General features: G+C 52.3%; 2 protein-coding genes across 4 annotated transcripts in view; one reads left to right on the forward strand and one right to left on the reverse strand.

Moving 5' to 3' along the window:
* Window positions 1-1,953, reverse strand: part of ABHD12 (abhydrolase domain containing 12, lysophospholipase) — a 47,219-nt gene extending 45,266 nt beyond the window's left edge. Inside the window, exon 1 of one of the 2 annotated variants that reach the window (XM_027807237.2) lies at window positions 1,675-1,953. In XM_027807237.2, coding sequence (XP_027663038.1) covers window positions 1,675-1,688 — 14 coding nt within the window. In that variant the 5' untranslated portion in view covers window positions 1,689-1,953. Of the gene's footprint in view, window positions 1-1,531; window positions 1,650-1,674 lie in introns of those variants that run through there. The other variant, XM_027807234.2, reaches the window with a different exon arrangement.
* A 5,222-nt stretch (window positions 1,954-7,175) lies between these two features.
* PPP2R5D (protein phosphatase 2 regulatory subunit B'delta) overlaps window positions 7,176-26,184 on the forward strand; it is a 30,945-nt gene continuing 11,936 nt past the window's right edge. The window contains exons 1-11 of one of the 2 annotated variants that reach the window (XM_055726186.1): window positions 7,176-7,312; window positions 8,184-8,267; window positions 15,007-15,202; window positions 16,375-16,574; window positions 16,955-17,065; window positions 18,718-18,810; window positions 19,287-19,417; window positions 19,819-19,878; window positions 20,567-20,675; window positions 21,513-21,566; window positions 24,374-24,544. In XM_055726186.1, the coding sequence (XP_055582161.1) occupies window positions 7,286-7,312; window positions 8,184-8,267; window positions 15,007-15,202; window positions 16,375-16,574; window positions 16,955-17,065; window positions 18,718-18,810; window positions 19,287-19,417; window positions 19,819-19,878; window positions 20,567-20,675; window positions 21,513-21,566; window positions 24,374-24,544 (1,236 nt within the window). In that variant the 5' untranslated portion in view covers window positions 7,176-7,285. Of the gene's footprint in view, window positions 7,313-7,572; window positions 7,743-8,183; window positions 8,268-15,006; window positions 15,203-16,374; window positions 16,575-16,954; window positions 17,066-18,717; window positions 18,811-19,286; window positions 19,418-19,818; window positions 19,879-20,566; window positions 20,676-21,512; window positions 21,567-24,373; window positions 24,545-26,184 lie in introns of those variants that run through there. The other variant, XM_055726187.1, reaches the window with a different exon arrangement.

Raw genomic sequence — 26,184 nt, forward strand, 5'->3', positions numbered from 1 at the left:
TACAAGTTTACTGAGGCAAGGCTCCACTACAAACTATACTTCTGCTGGTGTTATAGGCAAACCAGGGTGAAATTCTGCCATCTGTGGTCACCAAATACTTCATCTGCACAATGCAAAACAGCTTAGGGAATGCGCTACCACAGGATTTCTTAGGAGCCAGTAACTCAGTGTGGTTCTACAAAGACAGCATGTACAGGAAAAACAGGAAAATCTGGTCAAAGGTTGGGAAAGAATTTCAGATTTCTTAGCTCAAGGCATGAACAAAGATTATGGTAGAGCAGTAGTAGAAACTATCCCTGTGGACAAGAACATGTTCCATAGGGTTTCTGTATGTCTGGAATCATCTGGAAGAGGTCTGGAGACAGGCCATGGGGCAAGGACACAGCCCACTGGACTGCAGCAATGGCAGTCTCCTCCCCACCCTGTATTCTCCAGAGGCAGCTGCACCTGAACTCACCTGCCTGGCTGGGAGACAAGGAAGGTAGCTGGAAAGCACAGGACAGCTAGTGAGCACAGGTTGTAAGTAACATTATCAAGAGAAGGGATGAGAGCTGTGTTTAGCTGTGGATGAGCTCAGCCAAATCTCCCCAAAGGACAGAATCCAGAGCAGGAGACACTGAAGGAGCCCCAAAAGGCCAGGAGAAAGTACTGGTTAGGAAAACACTGTGCGATAAGTCTCTGCAGAGCACAAGGATATTCAATGCAATATCCTTTGAGGAGGTGCTTGAAAGGGGGGAAAAAGTCAAGGAGAGGTGACTCAGGGTAGAGCAGAAGAAAACTGTGCCCTGCTGAGGAAGGCAGCAGTACCTCTGGAAGTGCAGAGAGGCCTGCTAGGAGGACAGCTGCTCACAGCTTTCTGTTCCTCAAACTGCTCCTCTCTGACCTGAGGAGGGAAACCTGATGCTGCAAGCTCTCCCTGGCTACCAGCCATGGCACAGATTCTATAGCTCAAATTGGTGGCATATGTTTTGTGTTCGATGGGCAGCACAGGGCTCCAGTGGGTTGAGCACTCCTCCAGCTGCTGTCTTTCCAGCATGGGCTTCTTCATTCTGCTTACCCAGCTGTCCACAAGCTGGGCCACACAGAGGAAATTATGGAGAGTCCAGATGGAGGGGACTGTGTTGCCATCCTTCCATGCTGACTTCCCAAAGGCAGGAAAATCCAGGTGACTAAGGGTAGAGCCAGCTTTGGAAAGGTCTGTCACACAATGCTCCTAACGACTCAGAGAAGTGTTGCTTGCTGATGTTCCCAAGTCAGCACAACCCCCTGCCTGCTACCTGCTAGTTTTCCTAGTTGACAGTAGACACAGAGCTGACCAAAGCCAGCAGAGCTGAACAGCTTCAGTGTGTGCCAGTGCTCCAGTCTGCTATGCGAGACTCTACAGCAAAGCTACAGTGCTTCCACCACTCCACCACTGATCCATCCTTGGCTGTAGCTAAGCCAGTTTCTGAAAGGCCCGTGTTGAAATGAGTTTTTAGGTTACAGAGTTGTCAATTACCAAGTAAAGCATCTGAGAAGCATTGCTACTCACCTGCCTGCCTAGGTGGTTCTTCACCAGTGTGTCTGAAAGTGTCCAAAAGGCATCTCTCCAGTTTTCTCCATGCTGACCATATTGCATGCCAGTGACAAATGGTCATGAGGTGCAGGGATGTCATTTAAACCCTTTTTTCTCACCTCAGTTTTCCCATGAACTTCCTCCAGATGCTGCAGATCTCCAGGAATTCAAGAGTCTGTGCAGAATCATAGACTCATAGAGTGGTTTGGGTTGGGAAGGACGTTAAAGATCATCTAGTCCAACCTCTTTTCCATGGGCAGGGACATCTTTCACTCGATCCAGTCATTCTAAGCCATGTCCAAACTGACTTCAAACACTTCCAGTGATGGGGCATCCACAGCTTCTCTGGGCAACCTGCTCCAGGGGCCAGTACTCTTTCTCCTCTTCATTAATGACCTGGATGATGGATCAGAGTGCACCCTCAGTGAATATGCAAATGATCAAAAACCAGGAGGAGCAGCTGATACACCAGAAGGTTGGGCTGCTGTTCAGAGGTGACTGACCAGGCTGGAGCAATGACCCTCATGAAGATCAACAAAGGGATATGCAAAGTCCTGCACATGGGGAAGGTAAACCTCAGGTAGCAGTACATGCTGGAGGTATGACAACCAGCCAGCCATGGGCTCAAAACTTTCTGGCCTTTTCTGCCTTCAGGAAGCACAGGCCCCTGAGGCTAGAAGGGAGTGCCTGGTGTGAGGAAGAGTTCCCCTTGGAAAGGGAGAACTGGTTTGAGGAACATTTAAACAAACAGGACAGACACAAGTTCCTGGGAGCAGATGGGATGCCCCCAGAGTGCTGAAGAAGCTGGCTTGAAGTCCTTCCGAGGCCACTTTCCATCACCTGTGCAATTACGGCCATGGTGATGGGGAGACGTTCCTGGGGACTGGCAGAAAGCAAGTGTCACTGTGGTCTTCAAGGGCAGCAAATAAGAGCATGAGGGAACTACAGGCTGGCCAGCCTCACCTTGTTCCTGGGAAGGCTATGGAGCAAGTAATCCTGTAAACCATTTCCAAACACATGGAAGACAAGGTGGCCATCAGTAGTAGATCAGCATGGCTTTATGAAGGGGAGATAATGCTGAAGCAACGAGATACAGTATATGCTGGACTCTGACTGACCAGCTGCAAAGCAACTTGGCAGAGAAAGCCCTGGAAGTCTGGTGAACACCAAGCTGGGCATAAAGCAGCAGTGCACCCTTGGGGCAACAAAGGCCAAAAGCCTCCTGGGCTGTGTTAGGGGGAGTGCTGCCAGTGGCTGGAGGGAGGTGGTCCTTCCCCTCTCCTCAGCCCTGGTGAGGCCACCACCAGAGCACCATGACCAGTTCTGGGCCACCTAGTAAAAGAGAGACAGACAAACTGGAGCAAGTGCTGCAGAGGGCCACAAAGATGGCAAATGAACTGGAGAAATGGTCCTGGGAGGCTGGGGGTGGCTCTGCTCATGGTGGGAACCTCCAGGTTGCTGGGGTCTGGCAGCTCCTGTGGTCACAGAGAGGCTTGTACGGAGACATGTCCTCAGATGGGGAGGCTGCTTTGTGGGCTCGGGGGTGATGCCACCATGGGTTGAGGGAGGTCCCTTGCAGCGTCTGTCCATGATGGGAGCTCCACCAGGGAAAAGGGAGACAAAACAACATTCAAGGCTTTTATTAGCGGCCCCCTGAAGTCGAGAGAGCGCCAAAACTGCACATGGGTGCCGAGTGTCAGCCTAGGTGCCTGAGGGCAGGTGCCCCAGGGGCAGGAACTAAGAAACCCAGTGGGTCCAGAGCAGAGAGGCACTGGTAGGCTGGGCACAGCAGGTGCAGGATCATGTCCTGGGAGGCCACGGAGGTCAGGGTGGGGCCTGGGGGAAGCCCATTGTCTGGGAAACCACTGCCCACTCCCACTGCAGCATCCCTGGCCCCTGGTGGCCCAGCTGCCCCCAACATTCCTCAGTGCCCCCTACCTCCTCCACTGCCCCCACCAGCTCTCCCCTGACGACCCCCAGCTGCCCCTACCTTCCCCCCAGCACTCTCCCCATGGCCCTCAAAGCTCCCCATGCCCTCTCATGGCCCTAGCTCCTCCTTAATGCTTCCTAGGTGCATCCCCCAAAGCTTCCCTCCATTCCCCTGAACCTCATCTGCTCTCCTACCCTCCTGCACTCAATGCCCCCTAATACCGCTCCAGTGACCCCCGAGCTGCCCCCTGGCCCCCATGCTCACCCACCGGTGTATGATGGCCCTTGCTGCGCAGGTAGGCCAGAGTGGGGAGCAGCTGGGAGAACCAGAGCCCTGCCTGGCCTTGGGAGCAGGGCCCCAGGCTCTGCACCCGCTCCGGGACGCTTCCCGAGGGGACCAGCTCTATGAGGGGGTAGAAGCCCATCCTCGTCTCCAAGCCTTGGTACAGCGTGATGGGATGCTTTGGCACACGCCCTTCAGGACCTGTAGGTAGCCGGGGCTTGACTGGGACAGGCCTGCCCCCCTCCGGCCCCCCTTTGCCTTGCACCTCCTGCACCCCCCCTCCTTTTGCCTATCAATGCTACCCTAGCCCGTGGCAGCTCCCCACAAAGCGCCCACCACGGCTGCCATCCCCCTGGACCTCCCACAGCAAATAGCTCCCTGCCCCTCTGAATCCCTGACCGTCTCCCCCCCGGTGCCTCCCTTACCCCACGGACTCCCCCAGCCACTCCTTGCCCCTTCAACCCCTCCAACGCCCCTACCTCGTTGAGCCTCCCAGTAGCACTGCTGCCCGTGAAGCTCCCCAAAGGGTGCTCCCCCTACCCCCCTTAGCCCTCCGATGCCCCCCCTTGCCCCGCAGCATCTAATGATGCTCAGCCCCCATCCCCCCACCCCCCGCGTCGGCTGGCCTCTGCTTGCCCTGCCTGCATCTGATGAGCCAGGAGCTTCCTGAGGTCCTCCTCCAGAGCCTTCCCTTTGCAGATGACCTTGATGGCCACCTTGTGCCATAGCGGGGGAGCTGCAGCCTCACGCAGCTCCCAGGAGGCACCGTGAGCCAGCAGCGGCCGCAGCTGGGAGCCCACCTTCCCCAGCACCAGGACGGTCTCGGGTCGGGGAGCGCCTCTACCGTGCTTGTGGGCAGCACGGCTTAAGGGACGTCAAGCAAGGCTGGGGGGACTCCAGCTAAAACCAGACGCCCCCAGACCTCCGTGCCCCTCCTGACCCTCAGCACCCTTCACACTCTGGCTGTTCCCTCCGCTCCTGCTCAGGGCTCAGCTCCTGGTGCAGCTCATGCCAAGGCCTGGCAAGGGCTGGTAGCAGCCAGCCACCCACCCAGCGATGACCCACAGAGGTGGAGTGACAAGGAGGGCAGCCAGGATGGCTTTGGGGCACAGACCGGCTCCCTGCTCTCCTGCAGCTTTGCAGCAGTAGCTGGCCAGTCGTTTCCGAGAAAGCCCTCCGAGCCCCCCAGAACCACCAATAGCCACAGCAAAGACCCAGCCTCCCAGCTGGAAGGTCAAATATCTGAGCTGGCTTAGAAGATTCCTTGAAGCAGCAGCAGAAGAGCTGAGGTCCCAAATTTGTGCTGCCCAGGGAGTGAGAGGGGACAACAGTCAAGCCCTCTCACTGCCCACCCTGGGCTGAGGACCCCACGCCCTGGAGCCATCATAGTCCTTCCACTTGTCATGCACCTGCTGCCGTGGAGGTGGCAGCTGGGAGGGCATCCCCAGCTTTGGGTACGGGGGGAGCGCTGCCAGCAGCCGCAGCCAGGGGGGTGCAGAGCTCACTCGGGGTTTACTTCAGGGGCTGGACCCTGAGGTGTCCTGGGCGCAGGTAGCAGGAAAGAGCTTTCTGGTGAAACCGCTTTCGGGGCTCTTCGGCAAGCTTGGAAAACTACAGCTTTGCTCTTTGCAGCACCCCTTGCTCTGGGCAAGCACACCCTTCACAATCAAGACTGGGCTGGAAATTGAGACTGGTACAGGGCAGATCTCACTTGCTTGTGTGCTTGCACTGGGCACACAGGGTTCCTGCTGGAAAAGGCAGCTGCTGGGCAGCTGGATGCAATTCCTGTGCTGGCAGGTACAGGAAAACTAGGCCCAGACACCACCATGGCACTGGGACGAATTCAGGGGCCAAACAGCATCTTGGTGAAGCTGAGCTCCTCCAGGAGTAGTCAACCAGAGGAACTGCAAAGAAAGCCAGTCCAGAACTCAATGTGACAGTTTAGGAGAGGGAATGGTGATAGGCACAAACTCTTCAAGCAAGCAGCTTCTACCTGCTCACACTGGTGCACTGCCCTGCTCACAAGCACCCAGATGGTTATGCCGGTGCTCTGGTTTGGGTCACTCGTGCATGACACAGGAGAGAGACAACAGCAACAGAGAGCCTCACTTTGCTCCTGGGGAGCCAATGGCTGTCAAGCCAATGATGATCAGCATGCTGACAATAAGCTGTTGGACTGACCTTTTATAATAGCCTCAGGGAAATTCCCCACCCCACCCCTCACGTCCCACGTAAGGATTGTTCACCTGATGACTTTGAAAAGAGCACGCTCCTGCTGAAGGACCTGTGACACAGCCCGGTGCCCCCCTTTGTCCCCATTGATGCACCACATCCCATCTGAGAGCACACCCTGTCAGAGTGGCTGCGCAGGGCTGAGGGCTCAGCACAGGTTTCCCAGTAACAAGCCCACTGCACACACCACAATGTGATGTGTGCTTCACCTGCTCCAAGTCAGCAACCCTTTTTGCTGGCTTGACTAAAATGAACGGGAGCTCTTGTGCTGCTTGCAACAGGCCAGCAGCCACTCCTAAGCATGCTGGCAAACGTTTTGGACTGACCTTAGACCCTCTAGAGACATCACAGGCCCTAAGGAGGTGGCCATTTGCCAGCAGGTCCTGCTCAGTTCAGGTCCATGAACTCGAGGGCAGCTTGCTGACCACTGGATGCTTTCCCCACGCTGAACATCAGCTTGAAGGCAATGCCTGCAGGCTCCTGGAAGCTGCCCTCCTCCTGAGGATGCAGGCCACCTGCCAACAAGTTGTCCGAGCTGCCCAACGTGAGCAGGGAAGTGTCCTGGGACCCACAGTCCAGGAGTAGCCCCATTCCTAGCGGGGGCCCTGCCGGGGCAGTGCTTCCACACACCCACACTTCCACCTGCCCTTGCATCCACCCACGGACCCCATTATTTCCATCAACAGCCCCCCTCCAAAGCCGTGCCTCAGCACACCAACAAGCGCCTGCCGCACAGAGGTGGGGTGCAGCCCTGGGGCCAGCTCAGGCTGTTCGGGTCTCCCCCCCGCCAGCGATGCTGAGCAGAGCTGCGCAGTACACGGCAGAAGAAGGACACCCCCCCCAATTTACTCCCTCCCCTCCGGAAGGCATGTGCACGCAGCAGAGCCCCGGGCAGCTACTCGGCGCCTCCTCCGCCAAGGCCGGGCGCCTGCCGCAGCCGGGGCTCCCGCGGGGAGCCGGCCCCCTCGCACGCGCCTAGACACGCTGCCCTACGGGGGACCCCGACGCCCCGGGGCCGGGGCCGGAGCCGGAGCCGCTGCCGCTGCCCCGGAAGAGCCGCTCGCCCGCAGCCCCGCCCCGCCTCCAGGGGGCGTGCCAGGAGCTAGTGCACGCTTCGGCCAATGAGAAAAATCTGCTGCCCCGCGTCAGCGCCGCGCGGCGGCGGCGCCGGCTGTTGCTAGGCAGGCCGGCGCGGCTGGCCCAATGGGAGCGGGGCGCTGCGGCCGGGCCCGGGCGCAGGCGGCGGCGGCGGCGGGCGCGGAGCGGCTGGGGCCCCGGCGCTCACCATGCCCTACAAGCTGAAGAAGGAGAAGGTGCGGCAGGCGGGCGGGCGGTGCCGGGATGCCCCCGCTCTGCCCGGTGTTTCGGCCCGGTGATCGGCCGCATGTTCCCGCCGCCCTCCCTCCCCGCCGCGGCCTTCCCTCTCGGCGCGGCCCTCGGGCGGGGGCGCGCGCGGGGCTGCGGCCGGCAGGGGGCGGGGGCGCGCTCCCGGGGCGGGCGGGGCGGCTGGTGCAGGAGGGTGGCGGTGGCGCGCACCGGGCGGCAGGGCAGGGCAGGGCAGGGCAGGGGGCGGGGGGGGCGGCAGCGTGAGCGGCGGCCGCCGGTACCGGTGTCCCCGCGTAAGCCCGGCGGGGGGAAGCGGGGGCTGCGGCCTGCCCCGCCCCGCGCCCTCGGCGGGCAGCAGGAGGTCGCCCGGGCGGCGGGGCACGGCCAGCCCCCCCCGCCATGCCCCCGGTCGGGGAGGTATGGCCCCACCCGCGTCCCAGTCCCGCTGCGAGGCGGCTGGTGCCCCGGTGCGCGCCCTGCACGGTGCCGGGCTGGGGGCCCGCGCCCCGCCTCTGCCGCCGCCCGGTGCGGCCGTGCCGTGCCGTGCCGTGCCGTGCCCCGTGCCCGTGGGCGCCCCGCACCTCGTAGCGCCGGTGGGGCCGTGGCGGGGCCGTGCCCCGGGGCAGGGTCCGGTGGGCGCGGGGCTCTGGCAGCCGGAGGTGCCCGGCCGGGGCCACGCCGCTGCCACGGGAGCAGTTCGGGGGTGCTCTTCCCAGGGGAAAGGGGCTGGGAGTCGCCACCCGAAGCAGGGCTGGAGGTGGGCTGGGCAGGTGGCAGCGCACAGCTGAACTCTGCAAAGAGATGTTGATGTTCGGCGCAAGGTAAAATTTTCTCTGAATGTGTTTTTTATTGTTACAGGAGTCTCCAAAGTCTACCAAAAGCACCACAAAGCCTGGCAGCAGCAGTAGTGGGAAGGATGGCGGGGCAGAGAATTCAGAAGAGGTAAGGCTTTCATCTTGAATACAGCAGTGTGCATGTGCAACTCATCTTTGAGGAGGAATAATAGCTTTCATTATAGCTGCTCCATGCCGCTCTGTCAGGTAACGTATGCACCGGGAATGTCTTAAGGAATGGGAGAAGGTGGTAGCAAAGACTGAAGTTAAGGTGAAGTTAGTTCCCCTTGAAAGTTGGCCCAAAGGATGACGATGGCTGTGGAAGGACAGGGTGAGTCTCATACCCTACATCCCTGCAAGAAGAGATTTGGCTCGAAGCTGATGGCGAGCGCTGCTTGCAGAGGTGGGCAGAGCGCGGTGAGGTTGGCTGTAGAGAGGGAAGAGCGACGGTTATCAAGGAGGAGGAAGCCTTACAGACGGGAGCAGCTTCCTCACTCCTGTCAAGAGCAAAGCTTGATAAACTCTGTTGTCACTTTGTGTCAGAGTGAGAGAGTAGTGAGAAGCAATGCAAAAGAAATTTGTTCTTCTGAGTCATTTTCTGCGGGAGTGAGATTAGGAAGGATCGGATAGGACAGCTGAAAGAATAGAGGTAAACTGCTAGAGATTAAATGGTTCTCCTTTGGTATAACAGCCTTGTCGCTGAAAACAAAATTACTCACAAGAAGTCACAGTCTGTACTCCCAGCAGTGCAGAGCCTTTTTCACTCTCAATCTTGATGTTGCCCAGCTAGATGTGTTAGAATCGCCTCAGCAGAACGTGGTAATATGATAAGCTGTGCTTAGAATCGGTAAAAAATTGAGTAAATTGGAACTTTTCTGGTAGACTTGAGTTTGTCCAGCACTTGGAACAGTGTGGTTGTGGATTTTGAGACTTGGCTTAGAAGAGCGTGGTACACATGTCCAAGGAAGCATGCATATGTGTGTGCTGGGTTGTTTTCTTAATATGGCAATTTGGCAAACAAGCTGTGCTACTTCTATGTCCGTAGAAGCCTGTATGTTCACGTCTTGTCTGGAACACATCACGCTTGTGATTGGAAGGACTGGGAATGAGAGACACGTAAGGCTAGTGAAGAGTAAGAAGAAATCTGTATAGTTCAGTGGGATGGTTGTAGTCAAAATAAGGTCATTTTAGAGTCTCCTTCAAAGCCTAGATCTGTGTTGCAGACCCTCAGAAAATATCCCTACTGTTAGCTACTGGGTTTCAGGGTCCAAGCCATACTCTTGCCTAACCTGCAGTGTGGCCAGCAAGGAATCAGAAGCTGAGTTTGTCTTGGAGCAGGTAGCAGTTCTGTAGATCCTCATTTTATATCCCATCCTGGTCTTGGCCTCTGTCCATTTTATTTTGTGTATGCAGCTGAAAACAGCTTGCTGGGAGAGCTGTCTGCCGACTCCAAGAAAGTGAGAGAACTCCTGCCTTGGCATCATGGGATCAGGCTTACCTTTTTTTTATTCGGCACTCTGTCTGCTGAGTTCCCAGCTCTGGTAAGAGGAAGGAAAGCCTGGGTCTTTTAATGCGAGGGTGATGGATAGCCATCAAAGCAGAAAATCTCTGATGTCGCCATCCACATCAGCAATGGGCTGAGGTGCTGCTCTCCTGGTTACAAACTGTGCGGTGAGAGAGGAAGAATAGGGCAGGCTACAAGTTTCCTTCTGTGTCCTGAAACGGCATGTGATGTCTGGTTGTGCCTGGGTGCAGAAGAAACTTGGAAGTGATGCGTCTAACCTTCCCTCCCACAAAATACACCCAGCCACTTCCTCATACTCCAAACAAAATCCAGCCCTTCTTTAAGATGGAAGGCTGGGTCTCCTTTGATCATAGGAACAGAGAGCAAAGCAGAAAAGAAACACCTCTGCAGTGTGCACTGCCACAGTCTCTTCTCCCTTTCCCTGTTGAGTTTGCAGTGAAGTTTGTTCTCTCTTGGTGCTTTCCTGTCTCCGGACTGCTCTGCTGCAGAATGGAAGAGAGCTTTTTGCTTGCTAAGAAATGTATACCAGTTTGAATGCGATTTTCCTGCTCTTCAGGAAGCACAGAAAGGTATTTTGACTTTCACACTGGGGGACTGTGAGGAATTGGGTAATGCGTGCTGGGAGCGAAACTCCTTCCTTGTGTCAGAAACAGGAGGTGGTTTGACTGGTGAAACACCAGGAGTGGTATTGCCTGGTGGGGTTGGTGGGCTGAGCCTAGCTTGGATGCCTCTGCTGCTGTTGTGTGAGGATTTTGTGCCCTTTAAATTCCCCCATGGAGTTGCCCTTTCTAGGGTGAAAGTTGTGTGTGCCAAGGAGAATTTTCTTTTTTCTTCATATATCAATAGATGCTTAATGGGCTCACTGCGGGAGAGCAGCATTTGGACAGCCCTTTTCCAGTATGCACTTTCCTCTCTCACACCGTGCTCCAGTGAGCAGGGGAGGACTCAGCCCTAGTTTATCCTGGTTCCAGAAAGTTGTGACTTGTTTTGCAGGCACATTGGCTGGCTGGTAGAATGAGTAAAGCTTGTTGAAGAGCAGCTGTGGTTTGACAGATATGAGCAAGTGCAGTGGACGAGGACCTCCTATGGGGATCTCCATGGAGGGAGATGAAGAGGGTAGGAGTCAGTCCAGAAGCCCTTAAGCATAGTGCTTTGTTCTCTGCAGCAAAGGAGTTTTTAGTGGAGCTGATCTGGAAAGGCAGATATGTTCAAAAGCAGATGCATTCCCACAAGGGAAGGCAAGTGTTTGAGTTCCCTCGTTAGTACAGGGGTAGTGCAGTGCTCTTTTAGATGCCCATTTTGGGGTGAAGCTACCTGATGTGAAGAGCCAGCAGAGCTTGCTGAGCCCCTGGCTTGGGGGTGTGTGTGTGGGGGCAGTTTGCTCAGGAAAAGACAGCATCAGTGCAGGAAAACACAACAGCAGGGAGTGGGAAACAAAAGATTTAGTTCATTCTCTCTGGAATGTGATGAAGATATGAATGGAGAGAATTTCTGCATGGCTATTTGAGGAGAAAAAAAGTCAGAGACCCAGGCAGCACTGAATGAGAGGATGAGAAAGAGTTACTCTTCCTGGCCAGAAAGACTGGGAGAGGCAGCTGGGTGGGGAAGAGAGTTAATGACCTGGAAGTGGGAGCAGGGATTAGCAGCAGCAGTAAAGAGGAGAGAGGAGTTGCTCTGCAGCCTCAAGGGCAGCTTGGAGCCTCCTGATGAGATTTGCAGCTCTGGGAGACAGTGCTCCTTTTCACTGAGCTGCTATATTACGTGTTTTGCAGATATCTCCATGGGGCTTGTTACTGCAGTACCTGGAGTTCATTATTCAGAGACGGGCATTACAGTGTGTTGATGTTACTTCTGAGGCAGAGAGCTTGATTTTAATAGGAAAGCAGTGTAACAGCAGACAAAGAGAGCAGGTACTGACTTGAGGGATGGGAAGGGAAGAGTCATCTGAGTAGGAGGAGCTGAGAGCAGATCTGGGCTGAGAAGCTTAGCAAGGGAGGGATGCTCAAGGGACCAGTGAGGCAGAAGGGCTTTGAGTGGCAATGCACCCAGCTGCGGGAGGAGTGCCTGCAGAGGTGAGGTCATGCACGGGTAGGAGAACAGAGGAGAAGCTCGGGGTGGCTGGGGGAAGAGGGTCTCTGTCCCTGGGAACCCGAGGTGAAGAGGAATGGCACAGGGCAAGCCCAGGGCCTGGGGCTCATTGACTTGTGCAGGCAAGTTCCTAGCAAGGAGGAGAGGTGGTGGGAAGCAGTGGGGAGGAAGTGCTGTGAAGCCAGGGAGCCTGCGCTTGGGGAATTCAGACGTGGTGCAACTGGGGCTGGCCCATCCTGTTGGCATGAGTAGCTACTCCACTGCAGTGGGAAAGGTGGGGCTGCTGCACCACGCTTGGGCAAACAGCTTTGTGCTGTTCTCTGGTCACTTCAGCATGTGCCGCGGAACAGCCGCTGGCAAACAGTGTCTCCCAAGCAGCTGGCTTTGCTGTAGTGATGTGAGCCCTGCCTGTCAGGAAGGGGCTGAGCCTGATCGAGTAAGTGTGTGCCTGCAGCCCTGTGGTGGTCAGCTGGTGCTGGTGAGGGAACAGTCTGTGAGGTTGATCCTGCACATTAAGAGAAAAGCTTTCAGGTTTAGCAGTCTGCTGTGTTTTCAGGGATGAAAACTTCAGAGAAGAAAGTGTTAGGAAACTTAAAAAGAAGCCTCTTCTGATTCATGTGGCCAAGGTAGGAGGTGTTGAAGGCAGAAGGATAGCAGGTCTGCCACAGGAAACACCTCGCAAAAGCAAGTATGCGGCTTGATGCCAGAGAGTCCATATAGAAGCAATCCATCCTAAAACCATCTGAGCACTGCAGCGCAGAGTATGTCTGACCTCCCCCACCATCAGATTTTCTCTACCAAACTAAGTTGTGTGATTTTTGTATGTGCGTGCCTGTTTCTTAAATAACTAGCAGCTAAACCTGAAACTGTGTTTAGTCTCTCTTCATGCCAGCTTTTGAAGGCTGTAGGAGCTGGTGGCAAGGACTTTTCCAGACCCCTGACGAAGGCAGAGTGGCTGCGGCCTGTTAGCATGCAGTACACACAACACGCTCAGAACGTTTGCCTGTGGCATTTCTGGGTGGGTAAGGAGTGCACAGACATGTCCTGTCAGCAAGGAGGACCCATGTGTTCTGCTTCCCTCAGTGTTACCTGTGAGGCTGCCAATGCATCTTTTGTTTCTCTCTGTACCATCTTTTCCATGCGGTGGCTCAGCCTTCAGATTTTGTCCTTCTTTCCTGTAGAAGGAGAGTGATGCAGAGTAGAGGACTAGCCTTCCCAAAAGCATCTGGACAACATCTGAGTGGCTCATGCTGCCCTGATACCCAAGTATTCAGGGTGAGGAATGAACTCAGTCTTGGAAGGTTGCCAGCAAGGATTCAGTCTGACTTACCCTGACAGTGGTCCCTCTTCAGTTAAGTTGCCTCCACTTTGTAGTCTGGCAGATACAGTTGTTTCCATCACAAGCTCGTCTTCCTCCCTCCTGTGATCATCGGACAGTGCTGCTTCATGAAAGGAATCAGATCAAATATAAACTGAAGAGACTTCAAAACTTGTTGCCTCCTCCCACCTTGGCTTGGAGCTGAGCTTGAAACAGAACCACTTACAATTTACTTCAAGCAGAGCCAGACCAGAACCAAAATATTTCCAATTTCTGTTCAAAGTAATGGCTTGACAAAACAGTTGTTGTTTCATGTTGAGCGCTATTTTTCACACGGAGCCATTGAACTTGCTCTACAGATCCTAATCTGTAGAGCAGTGTCTCCTTGTAGGCAGCTTTCCCTATTCCTGTCTTGCTGCCTCCCCACATGCTGCAGGGACAGTGAATCTTGCTCTTGCACAGTGATGCTGTGCTGCACCTCTTTGGAAACCATCAGGACTCAGTTCAGGGTAAGGATGGTGCAGGGTAAGCTGCAGCTCAGCTGCTTCTCACAGGAAGAGACTGGCCATATCTCATTTGGAGGAGATCTCTGATGAGCTTCTGCACTACTGATGCTTTCCCTTAAAATCCTGTTGGTCAGTGTTCTGAGGAGGTGTGTGTTTGTACTGCTATGCTGTATGTGGCAGCTGAGAGTTTCTGGGGGAAGGAGGGGGTGACGCCCAAGGATTTCACCCACCTCTGCTTCCGATCCATTGCATTATCCCTGTTATGTCTTAAACAGGTTCACCCTGCAGCTCCCTCATTTCATGTGCCAGTGGGAAGGAGCTGGCAGAGCTGAGGAAGGGAGCACTGCTGGGCTTACACAACAGAGCAAGAGTAGGCTGAGTGCTGTCTTCAGCTGAGCCCTCTGCTACACGCTTGCTGGTGGGATGTTGCCCTCTTCCATATTCAGCTTTCCATGAGCTGGGACAGTGTGGTGTTAAAGGGTCAGTTATTGAGCCATTATGGCCCAAGTGGGTCTTGAACCAGCAGAACTTCAGCAAAGTTGGAACAGAGCTGAGCTGAGCAAATGCAGGTTTGAGTTTCTGGTGAACTGCTAAAAGTAAGAAAGTGCCTCTGTAAGTGCTGTTTAACAAGCATGAAGTGGAGAAGATGTCTGCTGGAGGAAGATGCAGGCAAAAAGTTTGTGTGGCTAAAAGAGGTGATGTGAAAAAAGCAAATTGACAGAAATCCAGACAGCAGTGAGGCTGAGACAATGCGGAGACGGTGGGAGCAGCCAGGACAGGCTGGGAGAGCCTGCAGTCTGGGACCTAAAGTTTGGGTAAGGCCTGTGTGGTCCATAGACTAGCAGCTCCTGGTCTATGGATGTGGCAGTGATTTTCGTGGTCTTCACCATTCTTTTCCAGGGCCATCATATCTGCTCTGTACTACACACTGCTTTGCTTTTCCCCAAGTGATTCCCTGCACAAGGATAAGGAAGCAACTTGCTACTTTTCAAAACTTGTTTGATGTGTGTTGTACAGAGTGCTGTAATCAGAAGCAGTTGGCACACTGAGGTTTGTGTTTGGACCACGGGAAGTTCTTATTTCTACTTTTTTGTGTCAACAAACTCCTGTAAGTGGTTGCAAGATGCAGCTTTGCTTCCCTATCCCTAGTACCCACTGTGCTGAGAGGCTGTGGTTTCTTTGTTGTACCTTGCAGATAGGAGTAAAACCGATGTTAACTTTGCAGGTATGCTGCAAATGCAACCAATGGGTCTAGAGCCCTGCAGGAGTAGGTGAGATGCACTGAATTGCAAGTGCAACAGTGAAAAACGTACCTGGTTTCTTCAGTTCAAGAAGATGCTGACAGTATCTGATTGGTTGTGGGATTTGTACGTAAAAGCTTATGAGTTGTTTTACTCTTCTCCATCATCAGGCCCAGCAGCCTCAGCAGCAACCGCAGCAACAAACTTCAAATAAGCGGCCCAGTAACAGCGCTCCCCCACCAACCCAGCTGAATAAGATTAAGTACTCAGGGGGACCCCAGATTGTGAAGAAGGAGCGCCGGCATAGCTCTTCGCGCTTCAATCTGAGCAAGAACCGGGAACTGCAAAAACTCCCAGCCCTTAAAGGTAAAGAAATTGCGGGGTGGGGGTAACCTGCATGACAAGCTGCAGCTTCTGCAGGCAGAGTGTGGTGGTGTAAGGGCTCTTCCTAAAGCAAGCCTGGCACTGTTTTGCTAACCTCCTTGCCGGCAGTGCGACAGAAATGGCTCTGGGAAAGGTGCTTGGCCTGGCAACAGATTGAGAACGGACAGATAGCCTAAACCAAAATGAGAATACTCAATGCAGACTTCAGTGCTTACCTTCTCATTTGAACTGATTTAAAGCCTCATGCTTGTATGTACTTAGGATCACCTCAGATTCTTCAGCAGGTTGTGCAGGGAGGTGGTGAAGTGCAGAGACCTTGGTGCAGACTGCTCTCATTTCCTACAGCCACCAGTTCCTGGGAGAGGACCAGGCCTCTTCCTCCTCCCTGTGTTTCCATTTCAAATTATGGTAGTGCTATTGAACTTGTCCACGTTAGGGCAATTACCCAGCATTAGCAGTTAGTCTACATAATGGTGCAATTAAACAGGACTTAAGTGCAGACAGGGAGAAAGCATTTTCATCAGTCATTGAGCCAGACCCGTTGCTGATATTGCTCACAGAAACAGGCAGTCTAGGAAGGGCAACTGCCTTGCAGCTCAGCAGCTGTTCTGCAATCAAGAGGGAAGTTTGCCTGGTTGGCCTTAGTAGTGCAGAGTTTCCAGTGGCAACATATCAAAAAGAGAATGCTGTTAACACAGGGCCTCTGCCGCCTCAGCCCCTTTCTTTGGGGCTGCTCTCTGGGAGGAGGCTCAGCCTGCAGTGTGCTCTGCCCAGCTCCCTTTGTGGCTCTGGGGTGCAGGGCGTGGGTGTCACCGCTCGGTGATGTGAGCTAGTTAAGTGAGTTCCTTTTCCAGTGTACCTTGTACGTGGAAGGGATCAATGCTTATCAGATCAGAAACCGATAGCTTATTTGAAATTGCCTTATGGGATTATATGCCATATGGAACTCCAGAGGCCTCGCAATCCCTCTGCCCCCATTGTCCCATCTCCATAGCAGGGATAACACTGCCTTTCCCTCTTCTGCCACCAGCTCAAGGGGGACTGTGATGGGGTGGGGGGATGCAGTACAGGGAGCAAACCACACTGATACCTGGGCAAACCGGAAAGATATTCTGTCTGTCTCCAAGAACAGATGTCCCTGCTTTCTCTGACAGATGCTCCCCCACACGAACGAGAAGAGCTTTTCATCCAGAAGCTGCGGCAGTGCTGCGTGCTTTTTGACTTCATCTCTGACCCCCTCAGTGACCTGAAGTTCAAGGAGGTGAAGCGAGCAGGTCTCAATGAGATGGTGGAATACATCACGCACAACCGTGATGTTGTCACTGAGGCCATCTATCCTGAAGCTGTTATCATGGTAGGGCATGGGGCCAGGACATGCTTGTGTGCCAAAGGAATGGAGACTGTTCAGAAGCGTGATGGGGAGGAGGGGTTAGGTATTTGTCAGAGTGGAGTGTGACCCTGGTCCTTATTACCTGCCCACCCCCAGAAAGAGAAGAAGGGGGAGGGAGGTGACAGTGCCTGGTGTAGGGAGAGGTGGAAGCTCTTGTCTGTGGCACAGACTGCACTTGTGGAATTCATGTGCAGGCTGTAACCCTGCAGTCTCTAGGGAGGGATCTGTTTATGGGCACAGCTATGGTAAATCACAGTGTGTTGCTCTGAAGTGAGGGATTTGCTGCGGGGAGGGCCGTGGTGAAGCGCAGGAATGTCATTCATACACCTTTTCACTCACCTCAGTTTTCAGTGAACCTCTTCCGAACGCTCCCGCCATCATCCAATCCCACAGGCGCGGAGTTTGACCCTGAGGAAGATGAACCAACATTAGAGGCTGCCTGGCCGCACCTTCAGGTGAGGAGGAGGGGTGTGATGTGGATCTGGTGAATTTATCTCCAAGAAGTTCAGAGTTCATGTAGTGCTGGAGCCTTTCAGCCCTGCTGCTGGCAGGCCTGCCACCCATGATGGGGGTCAGTGGTGGCTTGTGGGCAGTACAGGCAGCAGGGGTGTCCTGGGAACAGGCTGGTGGCTGTGTGCAGCATTCACCTGCAGATGGCTGTACTCCCACATGGCCCTGAGATAGGCTGGGAGTGAACATTTTACTGGAGCAAGGGAGTTGTGCTGTGTTGCCTCTGTAAGAAGCAGTTCCTAGCAGTGTTAAATGTCCTTCCCGAAGGCTTAAAAGCCCTGATCCTCTGGGCTTCAGCAGTACTAAAGACAGCAGCCCTGTCTGCTTCAGTCCTCCTCTCCTTGCCCAGCTCCCCAAGAGGCACATGGGGGAAGAGGACTGCTTGGTGCCAAAACAAAGCCTGTGCTGGCACCTGCTAACATGTCTCCTGTATGCTGGCTGTAATTCATTTGCGTTAACTGGGAGGAAACATTTGACCAGAAAAGAAAACTGGAGGTAAGGAAGAGGGGAAGGGAGCCAAGGATCTTTTCATTAGGCCATGTGTCCTGGAAAATAGACTTTAACACAAACTAGGTGAAAAGGGTAATGAAAGCAACAGTGGGCATGGTTTGGCAGACCTCAGCAGTGGAAGGCAGGAGGTAAAGCTTACGGGGATCTCCCCAGGAACTTGCACAGGGACATGTGTTGTCAAGCAGGCAAAGGCAGAACAAGAGCCAGGCACTGCAAAATTAAACAGAAAATACAGAGAGGAAATAAGGTGCACTGCTGCACGTGACACAGGAATGAGAGTGTTGGTAGAAATGGGGTATCCTCAGCACCAGAGTGCTGTGAATGCTAGGAAGCATTTGCTTCTCAGAGTTAAGTCAGCAGCAGCCAGCATGGATTTGTGGCAAACGTGTGCTGTGTTTTTTGGTGATCACCTCTTTTTTTCTGTGCTGCTGTCCTTGGCAGCTGGGCCCTACCTGTGGGTGGGTGGCCCCATAGCTCCTTCAACTCCAAAGTCAGATCTTTGGGATGCAGCACTCTCAGAAGCGCTAGTCAGCCCTGGAATGGACTTGTCCCTTTAAGAGGACAGCAGGACCAGAAGTTGCTGTTTTGGCACTGGCAGCCTTCCTAAAGCAGGCTGCCCTTTGTTGTCCAAGTGGGACACAGCATGCAGCTTGCATGGCTTAGCAGGGCCAGGCCAATCTGGAGTCAGTTCCCAGGAGGCAGAGGACACAGTGTATTTTCCTGGGGTCCATTTAATTTCTCCACTTTTCTGCTCTTCCTTGGTGTGTCTCAAGGGTTTCCAATGAAGCCTGAGCCTTTGCTGTCTCCTCTGGAGGTTTCTGTTTGCTGTAGGTAGAGATGTGGGCTGAAGGTGGAAGAAGAGTTTCCCGGGCCTTGTGTCTTCATCCAAGTAGGTGGCTGTTGTTTGTGGTGGGACCTGAGGTGATGAGATCTCATGCAGACTTGGGCAGTTACATGCCACCGACCCCCTGCCCATCAGAGTAAGGGCAGCTGAGTAAGGCGAAAGAAAACATTTACAATCTGAAGCAAACACTGATGAGAGGATGGGAGGTGGATTTCTAAGTGATCTCTCCTTCTGCCCCCATAGCTGGTGTATGAGTTCTTCCTCCGGTTCCTGGAATCGCCTGACTTTCAACCAAATGTAGCCAAGAAATACATTGACCAGAAGTTTGTACTATCTGTAAGTAATCATTGCCACTGTGCATCACCTTTATGAAGGACATGCAGCAAGATTTGCTTGAGGTGTTATGCAAACAGTCCGGCTGTGTCAGCAAGTGCTTGATGATGTGGGTTTTCTTTTTTCCTTTGTCGAGTCTTGAATGAGCAGCAGGGCAAGAGTGTGTGTGAGCTGTAGTCCCTGGAACTCATCACTCATTGTATAGGTGGAGGGGGCCTTGCAGGGGAAATACGGAGACACACAGCTTTGTGGATTATGTAGGCCATCGCTGTGCTTCCAAAGATGAAAGAAGTGCTGATGGTTCCAGCTTGTGACTAGGAGGCTGCATGTTTCATGGAAGTGACCCCGTGCTCAGGGTCCTGAAGCCATCACCCAGCTGAAAGAGCTGCTTTTGCTGAGCGGGAGCAGTGCCTGGTGTTGCTGGTAGCTTTGTCCAAACAGGCAGTATGCAGACACTGGCTGAATTTCTCTTCCCACAGCTGCTGGATCTCTTTGACAGTGAAGACCCCAGAGAGCGAGACTTCCTAAAGACTATTCTGCACAGGATCTACGGGAAGTTCCTGGGTCTCCGAGCGTATGTGAGGCGGCAGATCAACAATATATTTTACAGGTGAGATGTTTCTTAATGCTACTGGCCTGGTGAGTGAGTGGCACAATCCAGTGAGATAAATTTGGGGCACAAACTGTGATTCTTTCTGATCCAGACTGTGAGTAGCTAAGTGGCGCAATTATTTCACGCTACCTTAGTAGGGATAGCATTCACCTGTGCTTAAGAGCAGTGAGGATGTGGTAGCACCGTCTTCAGCACACATAGCAAATGTTGGGACCTGTGAGCTTTAGCTGATCTGAGGGCCATAGATTTATTTGCTTGTCTCTCTTACTCCTTGCCCTGTTGTCTTGGAGTTCTGTTATTTTCTAAGAAACTCCCTGTCTCAAGTGTTTTTCCTTCCTTTGCTTTTCAAACTGTTTCCAGTGTTCGGCAATGACCTCTCATTCTTCTCTTCTCTTTAGGTTCATCTATGAAACTGAGCACCACAATGGGATTGCAGAGCTGTTGGAGATCCTGGGAAGGTAATGGCACTTTCAGAAGTCCCAGAGGGCCTGTAGTCAGTGAGGCCTCCGAGCACAGTGAGCTGTGTGATCTGGCAGCGCCTTCCTTCAGCAGTTCTTGCAGGAGCCACCTCTTCCAGAAGATCTCAGTCTGACAAAGCACACAGTGATAGTACTCTCCAGCCTGCCAGTAAATGCATTGGTAGCCTTCTCCTCCCCAGATTTGTCTCCTTTTCTTTTGAGTTTGAGTCCAGTCACCCTTGCTGTCTTGTCTCAGCAGGTGATAGAAGAATTCCTTACAGCCCTGGGAAGCCTTAGCAGTGAGCAGCCTTTTCCGTGGCTTTACCTGCCCTTCTGTTTGCAGCCCCTCTCTTGCTGCCATCCTCCTGTTCTGTAAAGTATGAGCCTCAAGGACTGGGCTGCCTCTGTGCTGGCCTTCCCCAGAGGTTCTGCTTAGGTGTGTGTGGGCTCAGCCTGGTGCAGGACAGCACAGACCTCAGGCCCCATCAGAGGCATTTCCCTGGCGTGCGGGCTGAGGAGACACTCTTGCTGAGCATGGTATGCAGGTTGGGCCCCACTGACCACACTTCTGGTGTGTCCTTTCTGAAGTGACTAATGAGTGCTAGGGCAAGCCACTGGTTCTTTTGAGGTGAGAAATAACTGTATTTCTGCTGAGTGGAGATGTTAATGAGACTTTGTTTCTTCTCAGCATAATCAATGGGTTTGCTTTGCCTCTGAAGGAAGAGCACAAGATGTTCCTTATCAGAGTCTTGTTACCACTGCACAAGGTGAAGTCTCTCAGTGTCTACCACCCACAGGTGAGCAGTGCTTAAAGTTCCCAGGGGAGGATGGGATTCTTGCAAAAGCTGTTGTTAGCTATTCATCAGGCTGTGTTACTGCGTTGTACAAAGTTCTTGCTGTGAGATGTTTTGGGCTCTGCGTTAAGTGTCTTACTGCAGTGGTTAGTCCCAGCCTTGCAGGGCCAGGGCCTGTATGTATACATGTGTGCTTTTTGCCACTGGCTGATGGAAGAGTATCCTGCCATTTCCTGCTGGCCTAATGCTGTGGCATGCTTTGCCATTCTGTGCTGGAAGTTTGCGAAATACTGGGGCCCTGCTGAAACAGAGGTAGAATTCTGAGCTGCAGTCATCAGCCTGTGTGTGTCAGCTGTTAGGCACTGCTGTGATGTGCAGAGAAATCGGCATGTTGGGCTGCTAGGCTGGTACAGAGATTAATTTCTTGCAATTTAGAATACGTAGTGGAAGAGTAGAGAAGATTAGGACTGAGGCTGGGAAGTGAAAAAGTATGGATACTGAGGAGTGATGTCTGCTCTCCTAGCCTTGTTTTTGTGGGGCAGGACTTTGTGATAGTCAGGTTTGTTCCTTCCCATGTGTACACCTGTGCTTGCATTTGAATTTGTTAGCTATGGACTGCTCTAAGTGGCTCAAATTTCATCCTTCATACTGCACAGGTGTCGTGAGCTCAGGCCCTTGGTCCTAGAGCCTTCACTTGCTGTCAGAAGAACTGGATTTTCTGCTCATCATATACACTGTGGAGGGCATAATGGGACTTCCAGCCTAGGGTGATGGTGGCACTTTAATCTCAGATTCACCTGAGGAAGCTCTAATCTTGCTGTGTTTTTTTTCCCCCCACAGTTGGCGTACTGTGTTGTACAGTTCTTGGAGAAGGACAGCAGCTTGACAGAGCCAGTGAGTAACCTTGCTTAACCTTTGTGTGTCAGTCAAGTCCCTGAAAGCTTCATGTCTTAGAGTATAGCAAGGCTAAAAAAGGGGAGGCTGGGAGTCAGCTGCATTGTTTACAGGGTTTGCCTGGTGACCTGTGGGCAGAAGGAGCTGTGCTGCTCATGTGTAAGCCTTTAGCATTCTCTCCTGAAAGCTTCAGGAATGTGGGCTGTTGTCTTCCTGTGTGTCAGATCTTAGTGTAGTGGAAGGAACACCATACCAAGCTGTGCTTTCAGGGCAGAGCTTTCAGCTAGTGACAGATGCTGCAGAGACAAAATGCATGGCTGCCATCTGATATCTTATGGAACCAGCATGAGCTCATGGAGGCCCTGAAACAGCAAGAGTTCAGTCCAGACTGCCAGAGTTGGCTGTAAAACTGTGGGGATGAGGTTAGGAACCTGGGACACAAAGTTCTACTTAGGCAAGCCACTGTTCCTTGATGAAAGTATTCTCTTTCCTGCTCTAGCGTCAGTTTGCTGCCTCCCTAGTGTTAGGTCGCATTGTAGATGCATTTGCCTTCAGGATGTAGTGATGGGAAATAGCAGGTTCTAAAAATGTGTGAGCAGTGTAGATGGGGACCTCACATATTCCAGTTACTGGCTGCACAGACCTGCAGTGTGAACCAGGCTATATGCTGGCTTGGCAGAGGGTGCAAGCAGGAGACAAGTGTTTCTCCACCCACGACAGGCCAGGAAATGTCTTCTACAGAGCTGAGCTTCACAGCCTCAAAACAGCAGATGGCCAAAGAACGTGTGATTGTGTCACTGTAGCAGGGAGCATCAGAAAGCGTGAGCATTTTAATGAGTAACGCTAGCTGGGGTCATTCTGTTCTCTGGCTGAAATGTGTGCATTCGTGGTGAGCCTGACTGTGCTTGGTGGAAGCCGGTCAGCTGTTGTCAGTTTTCTGGCTCCTCAGCTCTGACATCAGCAGTGCTGAAGCAGACCTCACAGCTTTTCCTTTAAGTGTGGGTCCTCCATTTCCTGTGTTCCCAAAAGCCTGCTCTGAAACAAACTGCGTAAAGTAGCTTCCTGATCATGCTGAGTACTTCCTGTGGCTGACATCCAGCCCAGCAGCCTCCTGCCACAGCACTTACTGGAGGGTGAAGGACAAGAGAGAAATAGAAGTCTGTCAGTATTTCCAGGATTCATTTTGCAGCTTATTCAAATAGTAAAGCTCCACAGCTTGTCATGCTTCCTGGGTTAATGGGTTAGTGTCCCCTGCATTAGAGACTCAGGTCTGTTTTGGTGCTTGTGGAAAGCAGTGGGATGACCCAATTTCATTACCTTCAGCGGGTGTTGCGTTAGGTCTCAACCAGACATACCAAAGATGTATTGCCACAGGTTGTGTCCTGTTGAAGCATCCTGCTTGTGAAGGTTTTGAATGGACTCCTGGGATGACTGGGGTTATTGAAGTCTTGAAGAATTACAGGGTTTGTGCATCAGCAAGGCTCTGAACGCACTCAGAGATTTTGCCACCAGTGCCAGAAGGAGGCCAGATCACTCGCTAGGTCCATACTTGCTTGGAGTGGGCCTCCCAGAATTTTGCTCAGCAAGGCTTGACACAGTAACTCTTGTGCTAACAGCAGTCTGAATGACTGCCAGATGAGCAAGGCCTCAGACATGTTCAGTAATAGCAAAGGCAGACTCGGCACACCTTGCACCACCTTAGCTGTAGGAGAAATTACATCTGAGTCACTGAAGCTAACTCTTGCTTGAACAGCAGGCCTGACTAATGACAAGCACTAAGGATACAAAAGGTTTCTCAAGTCTTGAGTTGGTGAGAACATAATGCTTAGATGTTTCTTATCTTGCTGTTGCATTGCCCACTACTGTCCCTCCACTGCTGCGAACTTCCTCTGGAGTGCTGGCCTCAGGATCAGGTTGCTGAAGTACACAGAGTTTGAAAGAGCAGTTCCTTCCGCCAGTTGTGTGTGAATCTAGTGTCTGTGGAGTTAGCATTTCTGTACATGCCATACCAGTGGCTCTAACATAGCGAAGGCCTGCAGGATTGTGGATCCTGCCTTTGACTGTGTCTAGAAGCAGATGAGTAGGGAAGGAAGCAATATTAAAAACAAATAAATAAAATCAAGTGGGATATAGCCGTTCCCCTAGTATATTCTTTCAGTATCTTGTAAGTGATAGTTTACTCAGCCAGAATTTTCATCTGCATTGTCATATTTAATTATCACCATTGGGTGTAGCTTCCATAAACTCATCTGCTCTCTTCTGGACTCTGTTTGGACCTTGAGTCTCCACAGAGTCTTGCATGAATGAGCTCTGTAATCCAATTACTTTTGTGTGAAATGGGACTTCCTTTTCCTCATCCCAAACTCATCCATTGCATTATTTATTGGGTGCTCCCCAGTGTTCAAACTCCGTGGTGTATTGAATCATGATTCCTCAATGACCTTTTCCATAGTATTTCCAATTTTATTAGTTGGTCTTTCATGGTTGTTCTGTACCATCTACCAGCCACTGCCCACTCTGGTTTGAGCTTTCCATGTTGAGCAGTGCTTGGGGAAAAAAAGTGGTTCTAAGCTTTGTGCTTGTAGTGCAGAGTTGTAGCAGCCTGCACAGTGCTGCTGTCTTGTGTGTAACTTGGCAGAGTCTGAGTTTCTCTCTTCTTTCTTCTCCAGTAACCCAACCAAACTTTCTGAGAAAGTCTCTTCTGTTACTTCTCCCCTCTTCTGTTGTGACCAGACCCTTAAAAATGTATTTCATAGCTGGTGTTAACTTTCAGCCTCTAACACTGTCTCTGTACCCTCCCCACTCAGGTGATTGTGGGCTTGCTGAAGTTCTGGCCGAAAACTCACAGTCCCAAGGAGGTGATGTTTTTAAATGAGCTGGAGGAGATCCTGGACGTGATTGAGCCATCTGAGTTTGTGAAAGTTATGGAGCCGTTGTTCAGGCAGTTGGCCAAGTGTGTCTCCAGCCCACACTTCCAGGTGGGTTGCAGCTCAGGGAAGGGATAGGGCCCTGGCTTGTAACCCACTTGGCACGTGAGGGTGACACCCCAGGTTTTGGGCTTGTCTTTGTGGATCAGTGGTGCGTGGAGATGTGACCAGGGTGAGTATTGGGGTGACATGTGGTGGGAAGCAGTGAGAATCCTCACCACAACCACAGAGCAAGCTCATCCAAAGAGAAAACAAAGCCGATGGGTGGGGCCTCTCCTGCTGCAGTGCTGTTCATGTATTGGCGTAGGCTGGAGCCAGAGGAGAGGGGCTTTGCCACCTTCTGTTTTGGCTGGTGAGTGTAGAGGAGATCCATACAGTGTCACCCTGTTGCAGTAAAGCCAAGCTGGCTGCAGTGTCGGAGGGAGGCCAACCAAAAGGACAGTGTGCAGAGAAGGTATGTTAGTCTGTTCTGCTGTAGGTGGTAGAGAGTGAGGTATAGTGAAGAAGTGCTAGAGTCTGCTTCTTCCTTGTTCCCACTGAAGGGAAGCTAGCTGTAGTACCAGGCTAAAACAATATCTGTGGCTGGTAGTCTTAAGGTTTAAAATGTCTAGGGTGGTAGGACCTGCTAGTAGCTCCTAGCAGGTGTTCTCTGCTCATTGGTTTAGGTTGCCATGAAGAGTACCCAGGAAGAAGATAGCTTGCTGGTGAAACACATGGCTGATGCAAGGACGGGTGGGGTGTTAAAATAGTGTCGTAGCCCTCCCCCAGCATGAGTGTGACTGCACAGTGAGGCAGACTGGCTTCAGTCTGTCTTTTGTTACAAAGAGGTGCAAAGTCATATGTTTACAAGCCAAAAATGAGGTCAGTCTAGGTCACATGTGCATGTAAAAGATCACTGTTCCTGGAAAGGACTGGGGAAGCCTGACAGAAACCAGCTGGACATGGATTACTGGTGTGGTGATGGGGACCAAAGGACTAACATGACCTTTGGGCGTGGAAAGAGCTACCATAGGGAACTAAGGAGCTTGAATAAAGTAGGGTAAAGGCTGGAGGGGTGGCATCCTGTACTTCATAGCAGCCCTCATCTGCTGCCAACTCTTTGAAAAACAAGATTGAAAAATCTGGAGAAGGTGCAAACACTTTACAGCCTAAGAAAATTAACCCCAAAGGTATCCCATACAGTCAGGCTGAACGGTCTGTGTCTGCAGGTTGTCTGAGAGCAAAAATAGGAGCTGACTTCTTGGTAAGTCTGAACTCCTTGGTGGGGGAGAGTTTTCGCTGAGGGCATTATGTGTTAGTCTAGCAGACAAAGGCTTAACAGGGTCTAATAGCTGGAAACCAAAGCTAGGTAAGTGAACATGAAGTGGGTTTCACTTCATTTACTCATGTGGAACAATGTGATAAGGGGATACAGTGAGTTCTCCATGATCTGAAATCTAAAACTGAGACTGGATGTCTCTCTTCCTAGGTTTTAAGCCATTCTCAAGCTAGCGCTAAATGCAGAGATTACCCTAGTGATCTGCATTGCCCAGATTTGTGGTTAAATACAAAGAATTATGGTTGAAGCTATCACTATGTGGAAACTTGTTAAACTTGTTTGTCTTGTGGATGGCTGCCCCAAAATTTTCCATATTTTCAACCTTACTAAATCAGGGGGACAAGTTGTGGGCCTGGTGACTGAAGCATGCTCC

The sequence above is a fragment of the Falco cherrug genome, chromosome 13 (genome assembly GCF_023634085.1).
Source record: "Falco cherrug isolate bFalChe1 chromosome 13, bFalChe1.pri, whole genome shotgun sequence".
NCBI lineage: Eukaryota > Metazoa > Chordata > Aves > Falconiformes > Falconidae > Falco > Falco cherrug.